This window comes from Miscanthus floridulus, chromosome 19 (genome assembly GCF_019320115.1).
Source record: "Miscanthus floridulus cultivar M001 chromosome 19, ASM1932011v1, whole genome shotgun sequence".
NCBI classification, from domain to species: Eukaryota; Viridiplantae; Streptophyta; class Magnoliopsida; order Poales; family Poaceae; genus Miscanthus; species Miscanthus floridulus.
The window spans coordinates 14,124,851-14,149,283 of NC_089598.1; the positions used below are offsets into that span (position 1 = coordinate 14,124,851).

Below are 24,433 nucleotides of genomic sequence, written 5' to 3' on the forward strand. Positions count from 1 at the left end.
ATGCCAAAAAGAAAATTTGAAATACCATACATCATCCCCAAATTGGAACATCAAAGCAGTATCACAAAGCCCTGTTGTATAAATCTCACACCTGCTAACTGGTTTTCAAATGGTGTGACATGTTAATTATTAAAAAAATTAAAGCGCATAGAGAGATGATATAGACTACAGAAGATGGATAAATAATAACAATGAACAAAGATCAGTATGGTCATTAAATTTAGGGAAAAGAAAGTTTGGAATAAAAATTTCAGGCAAGAGCATGCTCCAGTTACCAAATTTGACATTCACATATAGTTTTGCGAAAAAGCTAAAATCATGCTACCAGAGGGTGCAATCATCACCTTGTAAAAGTGTGAAATCAAGTATTCACTCATAGAAATGAAATAACTACACTATTTTTCTACCTATTTAATTCTAATCACAATTTGTAGACAACCTGAGCATGTACCTCGAGAACGTGTTGTGCTTCAATGCGTGGCAATGAATTGAAAGCCTAGAACTCTCTAAAGCCATGTCTAATGCTATTATGTGGCAGGCGCTTAGTGGAATGTTGCGTCTATTTTGTTGGAACTCAGCCCGAGTGCTCACAGATGCATGACGCTCGACCAGGCAGCAGACATCGGGGTAGGCCAAGTAGCATTACAAAGATAGCTAGTCCATCTGTTTCTTGCAAGGGGCAGATGAGCGCATAAATAGGCTGCTGACGCTTTCAAACTAATTAAGCATATATAATATACTTTCTCATTGTAGATTAGGACTCTTGTGAACATGATAGATGATGTAGCATACATTCTTTAAGCAACTGTGCACTGTACATGCCCAGTGGTGGAGCATGAGGTAAAATTTGAGGTATGGGTGGGTGCGTTGGGCCTCAAAGGCACAAGAGCACAGAGTCAATGTACAAGATCCTGTGGTACTTATCATGGTGCCAGGAGGGCACAATATAGGGCAAGCATGGTGGTGCTGGTGATAACAGATGGTGCCTGACAGCCAATGGCCCAATGGTACATCAAGAAAAAAAGCACTATCCAGCAAATGATTTGAAATTAGTAGAATAAGCATACAAACCCAGGTCCTCGAGCAAATATAGGACAGCCAGGTATCTGGATCTACGCCTTGCTAGCATCCACTACGTGTGTATCTCAACCAAAAGAACTAGGAGCATGCAGAGCGCTGGAGGAGGGCTTGAGGCATCTGCAGTTCTTCCTAGCCTCCAGGTGATGGCACTTGGTGAGATGACAGCAGCTGGCAATCAGGGGCTGGAGCCCAGTTTCGGCTCCGCTCCTGTACGTACATGCCCTAAGTGATTATGCACAAAAGATGTGGTGCCAAGAACCACTTGAGGAAATGCATGCTGAGTTGTGAACTAGATGCCACTACTGACTGTTCACTAGTTTCCAGTTGTATGAGGGTATACTGGACTATCCATCTGATGAGATAATAAGAGGAGATTTAGTCTAATAAATATGCATACACGTTTAGCTACCATACTGCACTACTAAAGCTAACTTGTTGTGTCTGGAAAAAGATGTTAATTTTTTACCTAACAATAAAACAATGTGGACCATAAAACAATACCTATCACAGAAATGAAGCACTGCAACCTCTGACCAAAACCACAATAAAAGATACTACAAGTTGTAGTGCCAAGAAATGTGTACTTAGACTGGAACAGTACAGCAGTACCCTGAATGGTGAGACTTCCATATAACAGTGCACAAGCAAAGTAAAGTAGAAAAGGATGCATCCTTGGTACTACTCCCGAAGTAACCTAACCCAAAAGTAAAGTCTCTAGCCCCTCCCGCCTGTTTTCCGATTGCACACCCTCCCTCTGAACCTAACCAAGCCTAATCTGAGCCTTGCAAGTTGCAAAGCACAAAGTGAGACGCCCACAGCCGCTTCCACCGAGAAAGGAAAAGCTAAAGTAACACAGAAGCAGCTAATTAGAGAAGGAGCGGCAATTAGTAGATGACATTCCAGCACAAGCTAATAGATGCTACAACACCAAATCCTACATATCTCCGAAGTATATCTGCAAGCAGAGACAATAGATGCTTCTTGTTTGGGAGAACAGATACCAGAATCAAGAAGAGACGCAAATACTCCCCGAGCCCAGGCACGCGTCGTAGCCGCCGTCACAGAAGCAGCTCTCTAGGGACTCCACCACCCCGCCGAGCTCGGAGGAGTTGGCGAGGCTGTCGAGGACGACGACGCGGAAGCCCGCGGTGAGCAGCTGCAGCACGGCGTGGCAAGGACGAGGTCGACGTCGAGGTCCGAGACGGGGCAGCCGGCCGCGGGCGAGCGCTCCCAAACCCTAGCCGCCGTCGCGGCCCGGGGAACGGCGGTGGATGGGGCGGGGGCGGCGGTTGGGGTCAGGGAGACGGTGGAGGAGGCGGTGGAGGGGTCAGGGAGGTGCAGGTGCAGGTGCGGCGGTGCAGTCGACGGCGGTGCGGCGGTGCAGTCGATGAAATTGGGCAGCCTGACGGCCCGAGTGTTTGATTTCGACCAAAGTGTATGATTTCAGCGCCGGTACATGTAAATACCTCAGAGCCGCTGTAGGGGCGGATGAGGTTATAAGCCGCCCCTACAGAGCCTCTGTAGGGGTGGCTGGGGTTATAAGCCGCCCCAACAGTTGAATTTTTTTTAAAATACCTCAGAGCCACTGTAGGGGCGGCTGAGGTTATAAGCCGCCCCTACAGTTGAATTTTTTTTTTCAAAATTCTAAATCAAAATTAATTATTCACATGTAAATAATAAATAATACAGTACAAAATTTTATAATTATTTTTTATAGATATATTTACATATACAATAACTAAAACAACTACAACAGTTTAAAATTGCAAAATTGAACCTTAAAAAATGGGGAAAAAATTAAATTTTAAAAAATTAAAATCAAAACTACTAAAATAATTTTGAGACACCAAATGATCTCAAATGAAAATTTGATAAACATCAAAGTTGTAGAGGTCATGAAGATCTACAACTTTTATTTTGGTCATCTTGTCATTTGACAAAATTTGAACCTTTCAAATTTGAAATTTTAAAAAATGACAAGTTTGAACCAAAATTTGAGACCCAAAATGATTTTAACATAAAAAGTGATGAATACCAAAGTTGTTCAACTCATTAATATCTACAACTTTTATTTTAGTCATCTTGTCATTTGACAAAATTTGAACCTTTCAAATTTGAAATTTTGAAAAACGACAAGTTCAAACCAAAATTTGAGACCCAAATTGATTTCAACATAAAATGTGATGAATACCAAAGTTGTTCAACTCATGAATATCTACAACTTTTATTTTGGTCATTTCTTCGTTTGACAAATTCTTAGCATATATTGTTCACTAATCTTACACATGTCTCATATAGTTTATAAAACCTTGAGAGATGTGTCACATTTATGAACAATGTCATTATCACTTTGTTATATGAAGAAATGACCAATACAAAAGTTGTAGATCTTGATGAGTTATTCAACTTTGGTATTTATCACTTTTTCAGTTGAAATCATTTGGGGTACCAAAATCTTGTCTGAACTTGCATTTTTTTGAAATTCAAAATTTAAATTGCTCAAACTTTTCATATGTATATATTGACAAAACGAACAAAATAAATTGATAGAGAATAATTTTAGAAAATTTTAGGAAAAAAATCATCAGATTTGGAGTTAGTATGAGGAAGAAAAACTAGTTACAAAGTTGACCCACAGATTAAAAAAAATCACATTATTCACTATCATGTGAGGATCATCTAGAACCGTGTGATTTCTCTTTTTAATCTGTGGGTAAATTTTGTAACTAGTTGTTCTCCCTCATACTAACTCCAAATATGATGGTTTTTTTCCTAAAAATTTCTAAAATCATGCTTCAGCATTTAAGTTTGATCAAACTTAGATGTGACAATGTTTTACACATTTTAAAATTTGAAATTAGACAAGTTCAAACCAAATTTTCAAACCCTAAATGATTTCAGATGTAAAAGTGATGAATACAAAAGTTGTTCAACTCATCAAGATCTACAAGTTTTATTTTGGTTATCTTGTCATTTGACTAAATTTGAACCTTTCAAATTTTAAAATTTGAAAAAAGACAAGTTGAAACCATAATTTGGACCCCCAAATCATTTCAACTGAAAAAGTAATGAATACCAAAGTTGAATAACTCATAGAGATCTACAACTTTTATTTTAGTAATTTCATAATTTGATAAATTCTTAGTACACATTGTTCACACAAACATACATGAATGTAGTCTCAAACACACACATAAATATAGTTTCAAACACACATACATAAATATAGTCTCACATACATAAATGTAGTTTCACACACACATACATGAATGTAGTCTCACACACACATACATAAATGTAGTCTCACACATATATACATGAATGTAGTCTTACGAACACTGACACACTTACATAAACTAGCTAGCCCACCGTGACAACTTCCCCTTGACACCTTTTCGTTCCCATGGCAATACATCTTTGGACAGGTTCTTTTCCACAGCCTCGATCTTCTTACAAAAGTCTGTGAATAGCGGCATCTCATCACACTTATTATAAGCTTCAACATCGTCCATGCCATCAACTCCGATGATATGTTGTTTCCCGGAGGCCACCACGTGCTTTGTCTTCTTCTTTGGAGGGAGGTTACTTTGCGGGTCGGGCATATAGAAGACTTGCGCGACACGTTCAACGAGCACCCAAGGGTCATCCTGGTAGCCTACATTCTGGAGGTCGACGACTCTCTGTCCGATCTCATTGAATTAATGTTGCTTGATCTAGCGACATCGAAATAGGGCCACCTTTATATCCCTTCCATAGTCAAGTTCCCATATATCTTCAATTATGCCAAAGTACAGGACCTTTCACCCCACTCCGTCGAGAGCCTCTATTCGGACGCCGCTGTTCTGATTCACAGATTTCCTGTCCTTTGTGTCGGTATAGTATGTGTACCCATTGATGTCATAAGCATTCCAAGACGTCACATGTTTCGATGGCCCGGTCACCAACCGACTGATGGTAATAGAATCTATGGTTTCTCTAGGCTGTATGTTCTGGTCCTTCAACCATGATGTCAGGCGTTGCTTGTGCTGTTTCATGACCCAATCATCTGAACGGCCATTCCTCTCAGCCATAATGATAGCCATGTGTTTATCAATGTACGGTTGCATCACTGCCATACTCTGCAAGACACTATAATGCGCCCGACTCACCTCTCTGTAATCATTGTCGAGGAACACTTTCCTACCACTTGTGCCCTTCCCAGCTAGCCTTCCCTTATGATGAGAATTGGGATTACCAATCCCCCTCTGTACTTTTAGCCACTCTTGGCAGCACTCGACGACTTCTTTGGAATTGTAACCCTCTATCATGGAGCCCTCTGGGTGTGTTCGGTTATGCACGTATCGGCTTAGAACCGACATGAACCGCTCGTAGGACCACATTTCTTGCAAGAAGCTAGGGCCCAATGCCTCGATCTAATGAACCAGGTGAATCATGAGATGTACCATTATATCAAAAAAAGCGGGAGGTAAACACATCTCTAGCTGGTTCTGGGTCTCCACCATGAATTCATGTAGGTCACTCAGCTCTTGCCTGCGAATCGTCTTCTGTGAGATCTTCGAAAAGAAGTAGCACATGCGAGTGATGGCCATCTTTAGGAACTCAGGCTTTATAGCCCTGATTGCAATTGGTAGGAACACTGTCAGCATCACATGACAATCATGAGCCTTGCAGTATGTTAATGATAGGTCCTTCATCGACACTAGCTTCTTCAGGTTCACTGAAAACCCAGTCGGCACTCTAACCCCCCTAAGGAAATTGCATATAGCTCTCCTCTCCTCTAGGGTTAGGTTGAAGCTAGCCGCGGGAAGACTATACTTGCCATTGTCTTGCTGTACCGGCCAAAGCTCCCGCATCACGTTCAACTACACCATGTCTTTCCATGATCTGAGACCATCCTTTGACTTGCCCATGTCCATCAAGGTAGCCATGAGACTCTCAAAGACATTCTTCTGCACATGCATCGCATCAATGGCATGAGGGACCTCCAAGTCTAGCCAATAAGGCAGGTACTAAAAAAATATCAATTGTTTCTTTAATGGTACGCCTTCGATGGGAGGTGTGCTTCTATCTCTGATCGTTCCATCTGGATTCTTCTTTCCATAGACGACGTGTATGTTTTGGACCATTCTGAACACATGTTCTCTATTACGACGTCTCTCTAGAGGCGGTTCATCCTCCGGGATGTTGCCATAGTATCTTAGGTACAATTTGCCACGGTACTTGTGACCTGTCTTTAAGAAGCGCTGGTTCCTTATGTAAACTATCTTCCTGGATCTATCTAAGAACACCCATTTAGTTCCATCCAAACAGACTAAGCATCCAGTCTTGCCTTTGAACTGTCTAGACAGGGCAAACAACGCGGGGTAATCATTAGTAGTAACAAATATTATTGCTTTGCATATGAAGTCCTCCCGTCGGAACGCATCGTACATCGGCTCCCCATACCTCCATAGCCTATCCATTTCTTGCATCAGAGGCTCCAAGAACACGTCTATATCAATGCCTGATTGTTTGGGGGCGGAGATAAGAATGGTGAGGAGAAGGTACTTCCTCTTTTTACACAAATACGTTGGGAGGTTGTACATGGTCAAGATGACTAGCCATGTGCTGTGGTCGGTCATCCTCTCATTGAAGGGATTCATTCCATCGGTGCTCAAGCCAAACCATACATTCCGTGGGTCATCACTGAATTCTGCTTTGTACTTGGCATCGAACGCTTGCCACTGGCTACAATCGACCGGGTGTGCGATCGTATCATTGTCCACCTTGCGCTCATCATTCCACCATGTCATCAGTGCGGCTTCCTTAGGGTTTAGAAACATACGCCTCAAGCGGTCGGTCACTGGCAAGTACCACATAACCAGGGCAGGAATTCTTCTCTTATTTGCATCGTTGCCTAATGGAGTTTCCTCTGGGGGCTGAGATTCTTGCACCACCTTCTTCCCACCCTTCTTCCTCTTTCCTGTGGAGGCTTCCACCCCACTTTGAAGGTCATTGTTCTTGTACCAACTAGCCCCACACCTAGGACATGTATCTAAAGTCTCGAACGATGTGCCACGCCGAAAAAGGATATAGTGGTTGGGGCATGCATGGATTTTTCAACCCCCAATGTGAGTGGACTTATAACCTTCTTCGCTTGGTATGTGTTGGCGGGAACTGTGTTCGGCTGTGGGAGCAACCGTGACATGAGGCACAACAGATCATCGAAACTGCAGTCCGACCAGCCGTACTTAGCCTTCAGGATGAGTAGCTCAAGCACAAAATGTAGCAGTGTGAAGTATGTCGGACAACACTTCTCAACATCATACACAGTCTTCTTCGATGCTTTTGTCATCCTCTCAAGATTTTCTAGACCTCTCTTGCTCTTTTCTAAGATTTCTGGTCCAAAGGCCCCAAGCATTTCGTCCAAGTTGTCACCGTCATCTGCATCCCCCTCACATGCTTCGCCATCATTGCTGGCACCACCAGCATCATCACCACCTTGTTCATTGCCAAAGCCACCACCTTGTTGATTGCCAAAGCCACCGCCTTGTTGATTGCCATAGTCACGATCCATTTGTTGCTCAAGATCGTTTGTGAATCGGGACAAGTATGCTTGGGTTTCAGCTTCATCAGCTAGATCATCGTCGCTGTCATCAACAACCACTATTTCACCATGATGAATCCACACTGTGTAGTCCGGAACAAATCCTATCCTAATCAGATGTTCTTTGATGGTACTGACATCTCGAAATGCAATAAGGTTCTTGCAATCTTTGCAGGGACAAATAATCGTGTCACTATTCTCTTTCAACGTTGCTGCATGCTTCTCTGCGGCTTTGATGAATTTGTCCACCTCATCACGGAAAAGAGCGTCGTGTCTTAACGAACCATACATCCAAGAGTTCCTGTAGTCCATCTTATAGAAACAAAACAACCAAAGAAAGAATATTACTCGAGAATAATTGTATATACCTGAGACACACACCATGGTAGTAGAGGATAGTTAATTAATTGACTATTAATGCATAAATATTTTAAAATATAAATTAATTGGTTCAAATAAACAATTTCAAAGAAAACAATTAGCAACATTTAATATTTCATCCACTACCTTTCATGCAAAATAAATATTAAATGATAATTAGTAGCCATGGTAGAGGATATTTTACACATTAGCAACAATTAAAATCTTACACATTCACCTACATGCAAACCCTAGTCACATAAAGAAAAAGTTGAAAAAGAAAAAAAAACAAAATCCTAGTTCTAGATCTAGATACAGGGTTTCATGACATATGCATCAAACTTTACTAATACTACACTAAAATCAACAAAGATGTACTAACAAAGGGTGTAATCTTACTTCCCTACCTAATTTACCCTAGTATAGTGAAAATTAGGGTCATATTTCACTTATAACTAGCTCAAGCTCCATGGAAGAGAGAGAAAACCAAAAATCAAATTACTCACTAACCAACGAATTAAACTTCAAATAAAGAGTTGGAGAAGCATTTTCTTACCTTTTAGAGCCTCTCCACCAAAGGATTTGAGATCAAAATCTCCCCCCTTAGTAGAGCAATTTTTAGGTGGAGTCAAAGGCCTCTCAACCTTTTTTTATAGAACATTATGTCCCGAGGTGGAAGAAGTGAGTGGCTGCTATTTATTCGTGCGCCATTAGTAGGGACGGCTGGTGATTCAGCCGCCCCTACAGTCGAACAGCCGAGGCGGCTGGTGACAGCCGCCCCTACAAATGGGCACTGTAGGGGCGGCTGGTGATTGAGCTGCCCCTATAGATCAGCCCCAACTGTAGGGGCGACTCAGGTTACCAGCCGCCCCTACAGTTCCATCTGTAGGGGCGGCTGAGCTGCTGGGGCCCGAGGACGCCCACTATAGAGGCGCCCCCAACTCCATCCGCCCCTACAGTAAAAATGCCCCCGTTCCTATAGAGGGAATCTGGCTTAGTGGTTCTAATTTAGTATCCATATCAGATATAGATGTGAATATCAATATTCATATTTACTCCCTAATTCATTCTAAGCTATAGTTCACTTTGATTTTATCCTAAATCGATTTTCATCTAACTCTGGTCAAGTTTTTAGACACATATAGTAACACCTACAAGTTTGAATAATGGACTCTCAAAACATGTTTCAATAAAAGAATAAATGGAATTAATTTGATATTGGTGGATTTTTATATAAACATAACATGGTTAGAGTTTAACAAGTTTGACTTATCATCATCTAGAATTGCAGTTCGTTTGAGACGAGGGAATATACAACTTGTTGACCGAAGCTTCTGTTCATATCTCAATAGAATAGAAAAAGAGGAAAAACACGAATTTGTGTTGCACTAGGGAAGTGCATATTCAGATATTTTTCACCATTTTGTGAGGAGATATGTTTATATATATATATATATATATATATATATATATATATATATATATATATATATATATATATATATTTCACTTAACATATTCACGTGAGAGACGTTGCTCTGTCTTTGCTCACGATGACTAGGCCATCAGCTCGTTTTTCCTTTTTCTTTTTTAAAAAAACAAAGAAGGCAAAAAAGCAAGCATGAACCAACCTGAAAACTATTAAGGCTTTAGACACCACCAATATTTCATTTCACTTCGCTACCGTCCACCATCTACAAGAATCCAAACTCCATGTCAACATATACAGCAACGATAGAATCCAAATTCGAGGAAAATGTGATCGGCCAACATGGTAAAAGTGCCAAACTCTGTAGGACTCTTTTTTCGAAACCTAGTACAGACGCTATAAACACGTATGCATACTCATTCCTACAAATGCAAGCACATACATGTACCTAACCTTATGAGAATCTACTAGAGACTATGTTGGACCAGTAAATATCATACCCTATCCCTTTAAGCACCTCCAAATACCGAGCCAGAGAACAGTAAAACTAGAGATTGATGAAGTTACCCTAAGTACCTACCCTACGAGCACCTCTACATTTTGGTTCAGCTTTTAAAAAGTGTGTTTCTACCGCCAAAAATAAAAAAGCCAACCAAACGGGTGGACCTAAACTTGCTTTTTCAAAAGCTGCGGGGATGGCTGAGGGCTGAGGGGTGGTGCCGTGGTGAGCTGATGGCAGCAGGGATATCTGGACGTGAGCAAGGGAGGCGGCGGGATGGGATGGCCAAGTTGGACGGGGGCAACGGGAATTGCTAGGTGGTGGCGTGGATGGTCGAAGTCACACCGCGGCCTTGGTCTTGGTGTCCCTGCCTCTGCCGGTCTGCTCGAAGTCACGGAGGCAGAGGAAGAGGAGCCCCAGCGCGGTGTCCGCGAGCAGCACGAATCATCCCACGGAGCTGGCGTCGCCCCAGAAGTTGTAGACGGCGAGCGCCGAGTTGAAGGTCAGGGCGCCCAAGCCCAGCTTTGTCAGCGTGGAATATCGTCGCTCGTCGGTGGTCGCCATTTCGCGATCGCATCGCACGGAGCCTTGCCATCGGGCATCCGACGTGCCGTGCCCTGCGGTGGGGGTGGCACTGCCGTAGGATGACAGCCATCCGAGCTTCTGACGTGCGTCGGGGATCGGAGAAGGAACGAAGCAGCATCCAGCCGGCACGGAGACAACAGCACTTGCCCTGCTCGATCAGCTGCGCCTGTGATTTCTGATTGGGTCCCAAATTGTGAGCTCTGAACTGATCACTCATCTTTTTCGAAAAGAAATTGTGAATGGATCCTTTCCTTTGTCATGCATGTCAGCACGTGCTCTGCTTTGCTTTCTCTGCTGAACATCACGCGCGCGCATCTTTCCATCTTTCCACACGAACCGCGATTCACGACTGCGCACTGAGAACACAAAGTTATGCATAGTCAGTCACCATTGACGGACCATTATTGCTCCTTCGGTACGGGGTAGAGATCCCTGAAATCATGTACACGCAGGCGTGACGACGCATCCCAGCTTCCCCCCCCCCCCCCCCCCGGGGTCGAAGAAGCCCCGGCCCGAGGACCCTCGACGCCGGCGGCCGCCACGGACCACGGCTGCAGAACTGCGAGGAGCGAGCGCTGGTGGCCAGCCTCCCTCCGGCAATGGCGCTCGAACCCGCCCCTTCTTCAGCCTCCCGGCCTCTCCCTCACCGCCCCTCCCTCAAAGCCGACGGCCAAAGCGGATCGAGGTGCCATAGCGCGCACGGCAGTGCCCGGCGGAGCCGGCTTAGCAGATCTAGAGCAAGCGGGATGTGGCGGGCAGAGGACAGCGTGCTCGACGGCAGGCTCCCTCCATAGCGGGCTCGGCGTTTTATTTTTCTTTTACCGATTTTCGGAGGGGAACATTTTGTTGTTGATTAACATTGACAATATGAACACCGAGTCACCGAGAGTCAACCAGACGTACGTACAGTCGCTACATATATACGCGGTGCGACGGCAGGTAGTGTATGTACGTAGAGCTGTTTTCTGGAATCTCTTCTTTGAATTAAAACGGCAAGCAGGATTAGGGTTCGAGATATACGTCGACAACGACTTGGAAGACGACTGTCGCTGTCGTACGTCTCGTGACCTGACTATACTCGACCCGGCCTGTCGGCGGTCCTGGTCCAACAAGGCACATAAATCTCGAACTCGAAGGCCAGTTGTTATGTAGAGGAAACAACTGGCCTTGGATGATTATTCACCTCAATCCCTGACATGTAGGAGTACGTAGCTCCAAACATCTGACAGAGCACTGATATGTACCTCGGAAGCAGGCACGTCACGCAGCGCTAACGATCATCGCGGCAGTCATGCGTACTAGTACGTCGTCAGCATGTTCACGTCATTTGTTGCTTCAACAGTTGAACTCGATCGAAGACGTACACAAGGGTGCGTGACGTGTACGTAGTGCATGCGCGTCGAGTGTGTATGGAAGTTAATTGCTATGAAAAAAGGGCGGAAATTGCATGAGCGCGTTGTTGCGCTGCACTTGCATTATTGCCCAGGAAGCCAACGTATATCTCCCATTATTATCCTATATAATAAGCACGTACGCAGCCTGCTCCTCCATCGGGAACATTTGTTCCCTTCATCGTACCTAGGATAGTAGCGTCGACATGGCGCCACTGATGGCCACAGCTCTAGGGTTCCTTCTCCTCACAGCGAACTCGATACTCGCGATCCACAGGTCATGGGGAGACGCTGCTGCTATGGTCTTCGTCATCGCGTCGTACGCCAGCCTCGTCCTGCTCTTCTACTTCCTGCGCCTCTTCGAGACCGCTCCGCCTGGCTCGCCGGCGGCCAGGGGCCGCGCCAAGATCGGCGTCTGGCTCACGACGACGTCGCTCACGGCGATGTTCTCGTGGAGGGTCGCCGTGCTCGTGCCGTGGCCCGTCGTCGGGGCCGGCGTCTGCTTCATGGGAGCTTCTACCGTTGCCGGCGGGTTTTACGCACTGTTCCTTATTCCTTCTTCGACTGAAGATTATTGATGTAACCACGCTAGAAGGATACGAGATCGTCATGTACAAATTGTTTGATCTCGTCGACCGTATTTTTCCAATTGACATGTAAATATATTATTAGTTTCGTTTTTAAATCCAGTACTTGTATGTATGCATAGGAACATATTATTTTTATACCATGATATTTAATTTGCTGAAGATATTAAATATATATTCTCCATTTGATTTATGCGAAACTTCAAATCTTGCGGAACAGCAGTGGCCGTCCTCATCATCATTCATCAATTACGTAATTCACTACTATAGAATCGAGTTTCGAGACAGGCGGCTTGATTAACAGAGTCGGCGACGAAGTGTCCCTGTCCCCAAAAATATATAGCAATTTTAAAGACGGTCAGCTGATTTACGGAGCAATTTTAAAAATATATAGCAGTTTTTAAATCCAGTACTTTACAGTATGTTGGGCGTGATTAGTGTGCGACTGTTCCTGCTTGTGTCTCGCTAGCTGGAGAAGTTCGCTCACTATCTGTAAAACTCAATGAAATACTGGCAAGATGCCTGTTTGAAAAAAAAAAAAACATAAAGAAACTGTTGTCCCCTTGCATTGGACGTCTACGATCTAGCCTCCATGTTTACGGAATGTTTTGTTTCTTATTAAATTTTGGGCGGTCCCGATGACGACGTGGATGGTGGTGCTATATATCCGAATAGAATCCTGCGTCTGATAACCACCGAAATCAACAACCTGACGTAAGCAGTCTCCATCTCCAGGTGGTCTTCAGGCTCGTCACCAAAGTTCAGAAATGCTTGCCAACACGACATGCAATCTGCTAGGCTTACGTTACACCGATACACAGCGCGGATGGTGGCAACCTGTTGCTGTCGCAGTCGGATAGGAAAATTGTCATGAAATTTTCCTCAACGTTTCGCAAAAAAAAGTTAGTGCGCCATGACGTCGTCGTTCCAACTAAGACCTTTGTTTGAATGTGCATGTATTCATCTCAATCCATGTGTGTTGAAGTGAATTGGAGTGGAATTAAACTAAATTTCATTTGATTTCACTCAAACACATATGGATTGAGCTGGATACATATGCATCCAAACAGGGCCTAACTCACCAACTCGAGGCGAGTCGCCACGTACAGCTTGCTCTCTAAGGTACTCAGTAGAAAATATGATGATGATGATTATTATTATTATTATTATTATTATTAATATATATATATATATATATATATATATATATATATAAAATAAGCTGGGCCCAACATACACGTACTGAATTACTGTTCATTCGTAGGATATCTTGCTCCCTACGATACGGTCCCTTCTGTTCGAAGACACAGGGACTCCGCGGCGTTGACTCGATCGTAAGAAACACGTCTATATATATTGGTAATATACTACTACACAGTATCGACATATATATGTTCCTAGCTACATCGACCGCGGCATGTCACTGCTTGCAGAAACACAACGTAACAGCAAACAGGATCATGGCTTCATGGTGACACTTATGTGCCTTTACTCGTGTGACACTTATGTGGGTAGTTTGAGCTTTAGAATCAGCTGTCTACTGGCATGTCTTTTTTGTTGAGTTCGAATATGCTTACTTGTACCCTATAGGTTTGACGGGAGGTGTTAATCACGTCATTGCATCTAGTCATGATACAAGATAGTTCTTTTAAGTACCATGCCAGCGTATTTTGAATATTCCATATATGTTCCTTCTGTGTATTCACCTATCCTGTGTTTTCTTTTCATGCAGGATACTGATCCTCATCACCCATGTCTGCTGAAGTTGCCGGAGGACACCCTTATTTCCTCTCGTGCTACTTCTGGTTCATATACTGCATAAAATTCCGAGATTTCACTTGATACAAGTGGAATACTAGGAGTTTTGTGCTAATACTTCCTACCATGTGAATCAGTTGTAGCTGGTGAATTTGGCAAGACTCAAGTTCTCTCATCTGAGTTCAGAAAACATCCGTTGGTTGATTGCTTGATCTCCTGCTTCCCTTGAGTCTTGCCAACCATAGTTTTCTCTGATCATCAGTTGTGGTCTACGATCTCTTTCTGTGACTTGACCAACTTCTCTCTTGGTCCTGTCAATCTCACTCCCCTCCAAAGGCTTGTCTAGAGGTTGGATTGCCCTGCTCTCTGCTGGCACTGCAGCCTCCTGAAGTCTTTCCTTGCTGCATTCTGTGCTCACACTTTTGAAAAGCTGCTCTCTTCTGCTCTGCTTTGTTGATTTGTGCACTTGGATTCTCTCGTCTGTACACTCAAGCTTCTCTCTTCCTGGGCAATTAGTGATCTCCTTGAAGCATTTCAGCTTTTGTCTAGAGGTCTTTCTATTGGTGTTGAAGGCAAGAGAAGCTTTAGGGTGATGGCGCAAACTAGCCTGCCTCCTGGTTTTCGTTTCCACCCAACTGATGTTGAGCTTGTTTCCTACTACTTGAAGAGGAAGATCATGGGAAAGAAACTTATCGTCGATGCTATATCAGAGGTTGACCTGTACAAGTTTCCTCCCTGGGATCTACCTGGTAATTCATTTGAACATTAGCTTTCGAACTTTCTTTGTTGTGTAACTGGTGCTTAGATGAATAGAATATTCAGTGAGACTAAAACATAGTTTTTGAACTGATTAATGTGAACTTTTGCTTTTATACCTGTACACTGATATTCTTTTGTTGTGCAGACAAATCCTCCCTTAGAAGCAAAGATCTTGAATGGTTCTTCTTTTGTCCTCGTGACAAGAAGTATCCTAATGGGTCTAGGACAAACCGTGCCACGCCAAATGGTTACTGGAAGACTAGTGGAAAGGATAGAATAATTACGCTTAACTCTCGCACTGTTGGAATGAAGAAAACATTGATATTTCATGAAGGCAAGGCCCCTAAGGGTGACAGAACTGATTGGGTGATGTATGAGTACAAAATGGAAGATGAGGATTTAGTTTCTGCTGGTTTCTCAAAGGTAATTCTACCTGCCTCTTAATGTTTCCAGTTCATATTTTACAAACAGTTTATTAGATGTTCTAGATGTTGGATGTTGTACTGGATTGTTGGATTGTGTGGACAGTCAAGCAGTCAAATGATTCCATGTTATGTTCTATGGATGATTAATAACTAACAAAATTACTCAAATGGTTCTTATTGAAATATGGTGTCACTGTAATTGCTCCTGTCTCATGAGTGTTATGTTTGGTCAAGTCTAGCAGTGCCAATTCATATACTTTTTGTTATGTGTTAAAGTTTTGTGAATGTCTTTTGGGTTGAATGATTCTGCAATGAAGAGTGAAATGGCACAGAAAAGAAGCATTAATTAATATGCAGTATATCTGAGTTAATGTGCCTTTTGATTAGCCAATATGTATTCCATGAGCCATTTAAGTTACCATGCTGAATCTCCTTTGTCTTGTTGAACATCCAGGATGCTTATGTACTCTGCAAAATTTTCAAGAAAAGTGGCCTTGGTCCAAGGATCGGGGAGCAATATGGGGCTCCGTTTAATGAAGCTGAATGGGATAATGCAGAAGCTGAATCTTCTATGTTTCCTTTGATGACCTCTTCAGAAGTAGTGAAACCAACAGAGGGACCACGTGCCCAGCCTGCTGCCCCTGCTGGTGCTCTTCAGGAACCACCTCTACATAATTCATCTACTACTTGTGCTGGAGAGGAATCATCATTTGATCATGCCACTGCAAATACTTGTGCTGAGGACGTAACTTTTGGCTATACTGTTGCTAGCTCTGCTATCCAAGATATACCTGCTCAGATGTCAGGAGATGGTGTGGTTTCTGTGAACAACATATCCAATGAGGCCAATGATATGTACAGTCCTCATGACTGTGATGGTTTTCTATTGGAGGAGCTGTCTAGATTTCTGAATGATTCTCCTGTGCGTAACACTCCTTTTGGAGAGGTATAAATCAGTACTTGTTCTTTCACTAGTTTTACTGACAGCTCATCGATTTTATGCTTCTGCTTTAGATTAGAAATTATTTTTATGTTTCTGCTCTAGATTAGAAATTCCTTTCAGATGCTCACTATTTAGCTTTGATGTCTTTCACAGTGCTCTGGTCTTCCTCCGATGTCTGAAGCTGAGGCTCATGCTTTTGAAGTCAACTCTTTTGGCCTCTACAATGAATTATCAGGGCTTGTTGGGTTAGGAAGCGTGGATAATAACTTCAACACCAGCAATGTGGAAACTACAGATTACCCGATGCTGCCACCTGACAGAGAACTGTCCGCTGATGATTACATGGAACTAAATGATCTCCTTGCTCCTGATCCAAGCTTCCCCAGTGAATTTCCTGCTCTGGACAATCAATATATGCATTATCCTCTTGCTTAGTACGATGGACATTATGATGTCACTACTCTGTCAGGTCCTTTGGAACCAACAATGCCTAGCATTTTCGATGCTTTTCCTCCTTCCAATAATGGAGTACTCGCCACAGATGTGGCAGCTGACTACTTGGACCCAACCATGCAGTTCCCTTTCTCATGATTGGTCTCCAATTGTCGTGGAGGTACGGATAGTTATTAGTTATGCCTGCTTTCTTTTTATGTGTCCTTGAACATGTCTGGACTGCTTCGGTGTTGCAACTTGCAGTTCTCTGTTGCTACTACAACTCTTTATCCACCTTGGATGTCGTGGACGTCATCGATGTCATGCCTGGGCTCATGAAATCGTCTGCTGCTCTTCTGAACCAAGCCGACCAGGGCTCATGAATTCGTCTGCTGCTCTTCTGAACCAAGCCGACCTTGGCTGGTATTTCGTGGAAGCACGGTGCTTGGATCAATCTGCATCGACTACTGCATGCTCCCAACTGGTTGAGCTGACCGCCAATCCCAGCTCACTCTGCTGAGTATCAATAAGACTTGGCGTGTAAATCTTTGATTATGTTATTACCTGTGTGTATTGCAACCTGCATGATTGCCATCATTTTAAGCAATTTGTCTTGTGTGTATTGAGTATTGACTATGCTAACCATTATGGTTGTCGTAATATGGATGCTTAATTAATACTTTAGTTTACCCCGTCACCGTTATGTGGTTCATTGGCTTTTGGATCGTTGGTGCTTTCTTGGCTCTTGCGTTCTCTTCTGTGTTTTGCGGATTTCAGTTGTCCCCGTTATGTGTGGCTGATTGGCTTTCGGATCGTTAACCCGTTCTTTGCTCTTACGTGCTCTTCTGAGTACGGTACGGAGAATTTCTGTTGTTTAATAAAGTGCGGCCTTGCACAGGCTTGAATATTCTGGGAATTGGGCAGTAAGCAAAATTGGACTGCCAATAGAAATTGAGATAATTTGACTATCTGATACTCCGATCATTTCTTTTCCCGAACGCTGTAGGAAATGTGGTCGTAGCCTCGTAGGAGGAAACGTGTAAAACCACATTTGCAGATGTTTAATTTAAGAAGTCCGATACCCTGCGTAATTGTGCCCCATGTGAGGTAGGAACTGCCGATTCTGGTTTGGCCGCTGCTCTAGCATTGCTAAGGCTCCCTGATTCATTCCGTTCTTGCCGTACTGTCGCCACATCTGCTGCTCCTGCGTCAGCAGTTGCTGCTTCGTCTGCATGTCGGACATCTGAACATACGTCGGCGGAGGCACCAACGCCGACGCCGCGAAAGGGTCTGCACCTACTGCGGCGCTGCGGCCTCCTGGAGGCGCCGGCAGGGCGAGCATGGGCGCCCCGGGTGGCCGCATCGCCACACTGCTGGCGCTGCCGGAGAACGTCTGTGCGTTGTTGGCCACCGCCGCATGGTTGTACATCCCGTCCAGCACCATCATACTGAGGCCGCCGCCGAGCTCGACGCGCTGGTTCGCAAGCGCGCTCGCGGACTGGACCAGCTCCGTTTCCCAGTCCGCCGAAGCGCCCTGGAACACGTTGCCTTTCGGCGCTGAGCCGGCTATGTCGCCGTCGAACAGCGCCAGCGCCAGCTGCTGTCCGTGCTCTTCGCCGGACATGGCGTTCCTCCTTGAGGTTGAGGAAGTCGGCCTCCTCCCTCCTCCACCGGGTCGGCCACGATGAGCGAGGCCTCTGGCTCGACTGGCCCCCTGTCCGCTTGCGCCGCAGCCGGCGGCTCCTCGGACGCTGGAAGTGCCTTGGTTGCGTTCATATCGTCGTCCTCTTCCTCTTCGATGAGGGCTGGCTCTGGGCTTGCCATCGGCTCCGGTTCCGGCGGCGGGAGCCTCTGCTGCGAGTCCGCGGCGGCGTGCCTGTCGCGGATGAACTCGTCCATGAGTTCCAGCTTCTTCTGCGTGACGACCTCCACCTCCGGGACGTCGGACTGGCGGCACACACAGACGACCTTGCACCATGCGTAGAAATTCTCTAGCTCCTCCAGCTGCTTGGCGAGACCACAGAAGAGGGCGTGCACGCGCTCGCAGTCCGCGGTCTCCATCTCCGCGAACTGCTCGATGAGCGTGGCCATCACCTCCGTGAGCTCGCGGTAGAGTTGCACGCTCTCCTTAACCAGCGGGTACAGAGACACCGCCACCACCCGGTTCGCCTGTGACGACAATGTCCGAAGGTTTTGGCTCTTAACAAATCAATGGCAACGATCCAACTTCATCAAAAAGACAAATTGCGTGCATGGCCGCTGAGGATGAGGAACGGGCTCACCTACAGGGCGGCAGGCGATGAACCGGTCGAGGAGATGATGCAGCTGGTTGGCCTTGACGAGCAGCTGATCCACCGTCATCTCGCTCGTGGGCGGGTCCCTGGGCACGAGCGCCACCGCCTTGCTGTGAGCCTCGTCGTCCACCGCGTCCTCCTGTCTCCCGTTGAAGCAGGGGGCGGCGACGTCGCAGGTGTAGCGGTTCCCGGGGGACGCGGCGTACATCTCCTCGTGGAGCGGCCTGCCACAGCGCGCTGCGCCGCCGCCGCCCTGCTGCCTGCCCTGCATCCGGTACTCGAGGCGGTCGTCAAGGTAGGCGGCGTAGGTGCGGATGAAGGCGGAGAAGTCCCAGGCGTCGGCACGGGAGCGGTCGCAGAAGTCGGACATGTTGAGCATCCGCGTCCCGCGCCGCGTGGCGAAGAACATCTCCTGCTCGAACGCCGGGTCCCCGTCGGCGAGGAGGAGGTGCACGATGACGAGCGTCTTGAGCGCGACCGCCCAGCTCCGGGTCCGGCCGAGGCTGCGCGACAGCGAGGAGACGCAGGAGCCGACGTACACCCGGGAGAGGCAGGTGAGCGTGATGATCTCCCGGATGTGGCGCTCGTCGGCCGGGAACGACTCGCTGTGCCTGGTGGCCTTGACGATGGCCACGTCCAGGTCCGCCTCCAGGGCGCCGCCGCTGCCGACCTTGGCGAGCCCGATGCACGTCTGGTCCTTCACCGCGCCCAGCGCTTGGCGCAGCTTGCTCGGCGCCATGGTACGTTTCCGTCGTCGTCCTCCTCGCGGAGGTCGATCGCTTGCTCGCGGTAGATTCTCGCCTCGCGCTTGGTCGGGATGGCCCTGTCGTGTGGACGGGCAAATGGACGTGTGGTGCTGGTGTTTGGGCGCGCGGCGGGTGATGGAAATGCGCGCGCGACGAAAGCGGGTGGCGGGAGGACGACCGAGGAAGGAGGAGGCCCCCGTGGCGGGTATGGTTAACTTTTCTTATTATCTTTCTGAATCTTGTAGTGATATCTAAAAGAGATTTAATAGTTCACAGTCGCATGAGAGTTTGTCTTTTTGTCAGTCAACTTCTGTGGTGCGTTAGATGTGAGATGAAGGGATCTGGATGATTCATGTATACTCCTCTCTGTCTGTGTGTTGTCCTGTCCGTCACTTTCCCCTCTGGGTGATTCATGTATACGTACTCCTCTGTCTCTGTGTTGTCCTGTCCGTGAATTCGTCAATTCCTCTGTCCCATCTTTCTTCTATGAGGTGAGGAATGGAGCACCACGAGATCCAAGCGAGACGAGCCGTGGCGACGTCCAAGTCCGGCCGGTGAGCATGCCTCTGCCTCTTTTCCAAAAGCAGTGGTACGGGGGCTCAACGGCTGATCACGGCCAGCCGAGCGGGGCTCCATGCGGCTGTGCCAGAGGCACCGCCGCCAGCCAGGACACTGTTGCCACCGCCGCGCAGGGTGCCGACTGCCGAGGTCGCCGAGCAGGCGGGGCGGGGCGGGGCTCCATGCGGCTTTGCTGCAGGCACTGCTGCCGCCCAGATGGTGTGCGTGCGAGAGAGCAGGGTTGCTGGAGCTGATGGCCTAGGAGTTGGGCATCCTAGGCGCCGGGACAGGGACGAGGACGCGCTGGCGCGGCTGGTTAATTTGCTGATAAGATCATGCACGTCTTCAGTCACCTGTCACAGAGACAGACTCTATATAAAATTATTCACTGGAAGCCAACATTGTTAATCCCCTCTAACGGGTAAATGGGCTTATTTTAGTGGGCTTATTTCTATCCGGCCTTTAATTCAGCCTACGTGTTGACAGCTATGGGCCCAAACCCGAAATTTAGAACAGAGTGGGCACCTTCTTTTTGCACGACTGCAACTTATTCCTACATGCATGGATAATTGGATATACCAGGAGTCGTTACTTTTACTGCTGAAAGTTAAATTTTCCGGCACATGCTGCCATGCACCGATCAGGTCACATTGCTACTAGGCCATTCTCTTCGGTTTGGCTTTGGGTAATGCCGGGGTCAGAACGTCCGTCCGTCCCTGTCCGGGTCAGAACGTCCGTCCGTCCCTGTCCCCGTCCATCCGGACGTGTCTCCTAGTAGTGGACCAGCCCAACGACTCCCTCGAATTCTCTCGTCTATTTCTAATAAAATAATACGCTCATCGCTCATATCTATCCGCTCGTCGCTCTTATCAGCTCGGTGCTCTTATCCGCTCGCCTGTCGCCTCCGAGGAGCGGCGCTCGACCACCGGACTGCCGGCACTACTTGCCAGGCATGGCGCGCCGCTGCCTCCGAGCCGCGGCGCTCGGCTGTCGGCCCTGCCTACCAGGAGGGCGGCGTGTGGCCCTGCCTACCTCCAGCACCTCCATCATATCATTTCCTCTTCGGAACATTCTTCCAATACAACGACTAAAAAGAATCAACAAAAGTAACTTTTTATATACTAGACTAGAGATATAAAAAGGGAAAATTAATAACCCGTTCTCCGGCCGGCCTGCTTTTTAGGTAGTAATCTCCTCTATATACCTTAGCTTACTCCCTGTTAAGGCGCAACGTATATCTCCCATTATTATCCTATATAATAAGCACGTACGCAGCCTGCTCCTCCATCGGGAACATATTTGTTCCTTCATCGTACCTAGGATAGTAGCGTCGACATGGCGCCACTGATGGCCACAGCTCACTTGCCCTGTTCGCTTGGCTGATAAGCCATGGTTGAAAATACTGTTCGCCAATTTATTGTGAGAGAAAAATACTGTTCGTTGACTGAAAAAATACGGCTTATAAGCCAAGCGAATAGGGTGACTATCTGTAAAACTCTGTTTCACATATCCTCAATGAAATACTGGCAAGATGCCTATTTGAGAAAAAAAAAATATAAAGAAATTGTTGTCCCCTTGCATTGGACCTCTACGACTGATTTGTTGTGAGAGAAAAATATTGTTCGTTGGCTAAAAAAGTACGGCTTATAAGCTAAGCGAATATGGCGCATGCATGTTTACGGAATGTTTTGTTTCTTATTAAATTTTGGGCGGTCCCGATGACGACGTGGATGGTGGTGCTATATATCCGAATAGAATCCTGCGTCTGATAACCACCGAAATCAACAACCTGACGTAAGCAGTCTCCATCTTCAGGTGGTCTTCAGGCTCGTCACCAAAGTTCAGAAATGCTTGCCAACACGACATGCAATCTGCTAGGCTTACGTTACACCGATGCACTGCGCGGATGGTGTCAACCTGTTGCTGTCGCAGTCGGATAGGCATCCTAAGCATCGTACGTGACAACGTGCACGAAATCTTCTGAAATTTTTATCACAGCCTCCACATATGATATCACGACATCTCAACACGTTTCATGATTTTAGGACTTCGTTTGCTTTTTATAGAATTTATAAACACTTCACACGCAATTTCGCGGACATGTTTCGTGAACGAGATGTCCGAAATTTCGGGTCCGTTCCTGGATACGGCCTCTCATAACACTCACTAACATGACTATCAATTTTCAAATCATTAAACTCCATTATTCGTACCACGTGCAGTTCAAATTTCTAATTTTCGGAAAAATTCAAGTAAACGAAATAAAGTAACTAAATATAACAAAAAGCCACAAAAAATCTCCAAATTGTAACTAGGAGTTCCTGGTGCTTTAAAAAGGCTGCACAAAAAAATTGGAGGCAAAAAACAAAAAAAAACAAAAAAACTTTGCCGAGTGCCGGGGCATGGCACTCGGCAAAGGGTGTCTTTGCCGAGTGCCAGCCATCAGGCACTCGGCAAAGAATGTTTTAATTTTTTTTTAAAATTTCCTCTTTACCGAGTGCATACACAGGAGCACTCGGCAAAGAAATAATAAAAAAAAATTAAATCTTTGCCGAGTGCCGTCCGGGGGGCACTCGGCAAAGTATTTTAAAAATAAAAAAATTTCTTTGCCGAGCGCCAGATCTGAGACGCTCGGCAAAGAATTAAAAATAAAATAAAATAAATCTTTGCCGAGTGCCAGATCTGAGGCACTCGGCAAAGAATTTAAAAAACAAAAAAAAAACAAAATCTTTGCCGAGTGCCTCCCTGATCCGGCACGCGGCAAAGCCGCGGACTTGCGGTTTTTGACCCGGCCGGGCAGTCAATGCCAGGCCATCCCGCGCCCACGCCTGCCGCCCCGCTCGCCGCGCGCCACGGCCGCCCGCGCGCCCGCGCGGCCCGGCCGCCGTGCTGCCCACGCGCCCTGCGGCCCGCGCGTCCGCGCCCCACTCCGTCCGCGCACCCGACCGCCGGACCGCGACCGCAGCGCTCGGCCGCCGCGATGCCCGTGACGCACGGCCGCCGCTGACCGCGCGGCCAGAGCGACTTCGCGCCGGCGTGCCCGGCCGCCCCACGCCGCCTTGACCCTCGCTGCCCACGCGCCCGGCGCCCCGCGCGCCGTGCCTCGGCACGGCCCTGCCCCCGTCCAGCGCCGCCCGCTGCCTTCGCGCCCTGCCGCGGGCCGCGCCGTGCCCCCGGCCGGCCCTTCCCCCAGCCGCGCCGCCCGCTGCCCGCGCGCCAGGCCGCGCCGTGCCCCCGGCTGGCCCTTCCCCCGGCCGCGCCGCCCTGACCCCGGCCGGCCCTGCGCCCCGGCCGCGCCTTTTTTTCGGCCTTGCCCTGCCCCCGGCCGCGCCCCGTGGACCACCCGCCCCGACGCCATCCGTGCTCGACCCCGTCCCCGACTCCGCCCGATCCCGACGCCGCCCGCCCCTACCCCGTCGCCCGTCAGGTATGCCTTCTCACTTATTATTGTCGAGGTAGTGGTAGTTGTAGTAGTATTAGTTGTACTAGTGGTAGTATTAGTACAACTAGTGGTAGTATTAGTAGTAGAATTAGTGGTAGTAGTAGTAGAAGTAGTGGTAGTAGTAGTACAACTAATGATATTAGTTGTAGCAATAGTGGTAGTAGTAGAAGAACCAATGGTAGTAGTAGTAGCAATAGAGAAAGTAGTAGTACAAGTAGTGGTACTACTTGGATATATTCTTCTGCATGGATTGATATCCAAACTACATGGCTTCTGTTGAGCCATATGTGCTTGTCGGCCATCGTGCCGTTGTTTTTTGCAGGTTTTGGAAACCTCACCGTGCAGGGGAGGTTCTGCCGAATTTTTTTGTAAATAACAGTATTTTGTTCCATTTTTGTAGAGAAGAGCCCGTCAGAGTTGAGTCGGAGTTCTCGCCACCGTGTCGGTCTGCCTGCACCGCGTCGTCTCGCCACTGCACCGACCCGCCACGGCCCCGCTAGCCTGACTCCGTCGCCACCCTAGGTATAACCCCTCTTTTCATATTATTGTCGTAGATCTC

The 24,433-nt window shown here is 46.9% G+C and overlaps 3 protein-coding genes and 2 pseudogenes across 3 annotated transcripts; 2 read left to right on the forward strand and 3 right to left on the reverse strand.

Moving 5' to 3' along the window:
* Positions 1–4,922: 4,922 nt before the first annotated feature.
* Positions 4,923–5,525, reverse strand: LOC136525587 (uncharacterized; annotated as a pseudogene).
* A 6,514-nt stretch (positions 5,526–12,039) lies between these two features.
* LOC136525296 (uncharacterized) lies at positions 12,040–12,579 on the forward strand. The gene has a single exon (XM_066518300.1). It carries the CDS (start codon positions 12,137–12,139, stop codon positions 12,506–12,508), a length of 372 nt encoding a protein of 123 aa, XP_066374397.1. The 5' UTR covers positions 12,040–12,136; the 3' UTR covers positions 12,509–12,579.
* A 1,585-nt stretch (positions 12,580–14,164) lies between these two features.
* Positions 14,165–17,460, forward strand: LOC136527662 (NAC domain-containing protein 82-like). The gene is made up of 5 exons (XM_066520452.1): positions 14,165–15,024; positions 15,180–15,457; positions 15,914–16,405; positions 16,556–17,015; positions 17,099–17,460. Exons 1-4 carry the CDS (start codon positions 14,868–14,870, stop codon positions 16,835–16,837), a joined length of 1,209 nt encoding a protein of 402 aa, XP_066376549.1. The 5' UTR covers positions 14,165–14,867; the 3' UTR covers positions 16,838–17,015; positions 17,099–17,460.
* A 73-nt stretch (positions 17,461–17,533) lies between these two features.
* Positions 17,534–20,065, reverse strand: LOC136527663 (putative clathrin assembly protein At1g03050; annotated as a pseudogene).
* A 3,167-nt stretch (positions 20,066–23,232) lies between these two features.
* Positions 23,233–23,790, reverse strand: LOC136525588 (uncharacterized). The gene has a single exon (XM_066518529.1). It carries the CDS (start codon positions 23,788–23,790, stop codon positions 23,233–23,235), a length of 558 nt encoding a protein of 185 aa, XP_066374626.1.
* Between the last annotated feature and the right edge of the window lie 643 nt (positions 23,791–24,433).

What these genes read in the sequence shown, in the direction of transcription:
- LOC136527662 (XM_066520452.1), top strand. Translation starts at nt 14,868, where the DNA reads ATGGCGCAAACTAGCCTGCCTCCTGGTTTTCGTTTCCACCCAACTGAT. An exon ending in TTTCTGCTGGTTTCTCAAAG is followed by an intron (nt 15,458 to 15,913) that starts GTAATTCTACCT and finishes TTGAACATCCAG; the next exon opens with GATGCTTATGTACTCTGCAA. An exon ending in GTAACACTCCTTTTGGAGAG is followed by an intron (nt 16,406 to 16,555) that starts GTATAAATCAGT and finishes TGTCTTTCACAG; the next exon opens with TGCTCTGGTCTTCCTCCGAT.
- LOC136525296 (XM_066518300.1), top strand. Translation starts at nt 12,137, where the DNA reads ATGGCGCCACTGATGGCCACAGCTCTAGGGTTCCTTCTCCTCACAGCG.
- LOC136525588 (XM_066518529.1), bottom strand. Translation starts at nt 23,790, where the DNA reads ATGGCGTCGGGGCGGGTGGTCCACGGGGCGCGGCCGGGGGCAGGGCAA.